General features: G+C 46.9%; 1 protein-coding gene across 1 annotated transcript; it reads left to right on the forward strand.

The window, feature by feature from the left end:
- Window positions 1-217: 217 nt before the first annotated feature.
- On the forward strand, window positions 218-1269 carry LOC107081419 (EMILIN-1-like; the record flags this gene model as incomplete). The annotated part of the gene is made up of 3 exons (XM_015369599.1): window positions 218-343; window positions 422-603; window positions 875-1269. Coding segments are annotated over 3 exons (688 nt in total), but the record flags the coding sequence as incomplete, so codon positions are not given.
- Window positions 1270-1867: the final 598 nt, after the last annotated feature.

A 1867-nucleotide genomic window follows, 5' to 3' on the forward strand; every position in this document is an offset into this window, starting at 1 on the left:
GGATGGATGGATGGATGGATGGATGGATGGATGGATGGATGGATGGATGGATGGATGGATGGATGGATGGATGGATGGATGGATGGATGTTTTCTTGTGCCTCTGCTGTCATAGGAACTTTGGACTTTAGGTACCAGAACACGTTCCAGAAGAACAGAATTTGAGTCCCACTTAAAGCGACCTCCTCTCTAACTGTGGACGTTTGTTTCTCATGAAGGAACTGGTGTGCGTTTGTCCTCACAAAGACAGTGAGCTGTGTGGTGGAGGATGGAGTAGAAACCTACGTCAAGCCGGATTACCATCCATGCAACTGGGGCAGTGGACAGTGCAGCCGGGTCGTGGTGTGAGTTAATATTGACCCATTTCTACCTGAAACTCTCAGAACCGGCAGACTGAGCCTCCATGTTTGGTGCCTCTGCAGCTACCGGACCTACATGAGGCCGCGCTATAAAGTGGCCTACAAAACCGTCACAGAGATGGATTGGAAGTGTTGCCACGGTTACAGTGGACAGGACTGCACCATTGGCCCAGCCGGTGGAGCAGGAGCCCATGTGTCCAATGGAGCGGGGACAGGAAGCAGTTTGGGACCCGGACAGAATGGAGGTAAAATTTAAAGCAGTTTGCTGAAAATCTGCAGATGTTTTAACCCTCCTAAGGTCTAGTTTTCATATTCCTCATGTTTCATTGATTTCCACTAGGTGGCAACAGTTTCACTGTAGTTGGTATGCGCATACAAAAGAAGAAAAACAACCTTTCTTCTATTATGAGGCCGTTTAATCATTGAGGGATTTAAACTGATCCCTTAGAAACGTTTCTAATTTATATTATTTATGCTAATGGATCCATCGTACTTGAACCTTTCCTTCCCGTCCAGGTCGACAGGACCGCCAGGAAATAAGGGAGTTGGAGGAAAAGATCCGGAGGTTGACGGTGAAGCTGCAGGACTTCCAGTCCACCATGGATGAACGCTTCCAGCAGGAGCCTTCAAAGCCAGGGAAACACCCGGCAGACGCAGCTCCGCCGGAGATGAAAGAGACGATCCACAGCATTCAGACCAAACTGGACCAACTGGACAACCGCACCAAGGTGACTCTGATTCCTGCGGGGTCCCACTGCACGGCAGAGGAGAATTTGTTTAAATTAAATACTTTGACAGAATCCCCACCTGGAAGGACATCGTTCCAACAGGTTGATGCTGGTGCTTCTTGCCCTTTGGGTCTTTGTCAGCTACTGTTGCTTCTGGCTGGACCTTAGTGGCCTCGCCATGTCTTTGTCCAAATACGTCGCTTCCTTTTCTTTTTAGGGCTTTCAGCCCAAATTACCCAAATTATCAAGGCAGCGCGTTTCACTCTAGTGAGATTCCTATTCCTCTTCTACTGGTTTGGCTTCTGGATAGACCAGTCCGAGTAGCGAGTCCCACCTGGTTTCTAGACGTATAGTGTGAGCAGGTAGATCGCATCAGAGCGTCAGGCCGCACAGTGTGAGGACATGCATTGTGAGCTGTGAACTCACACTGTGCGATGTAGCTGCATGCAACGATTGGAAAAATCGCACAGAGTATGCCCGGGTTAACAGGGTAGAACCTATTGTTCAGTCCTGAGTAGAACCTAGTACAGGACAGATAGGATGGATAGAACCTTGAGTAGAACATATGCTAGAACCTTTGGTAGATTCTTGGTTAGAATGAAGAATAGAACCTCAGATAGAACAGAGTCCAGCTCTTTGAGAAAAGCCTATGTTAAAACATAATTTAGAACCTTGCATTGGACTTTTAATAGAATCTGGAGCAGAACATATTCTGTAACCTGGGTGTTGTGGAATAATATATGTATATTCCTGTAGATAATGAATAAATGATTAACTAGAA

This window comes from Cyprinodon variegatus, unplaced genomic scaffold, assembly GCF_000732505.1.
Source record: "Cyprinodon variegatus isolate N-32 unplaced genomic scaffold, C_variegatus-1.0 Scaffold4825, whole genome shotgun sequence".
In the NCBI taxonomy this organism is placed as follows: domain Eukaryota; kingdom Metazoa; phylum Chordata; class Actinopteri; order Cyprinodontiformes; family Cyprinodontidae; genus Cyprinodon; species Cyprinodon variegatus.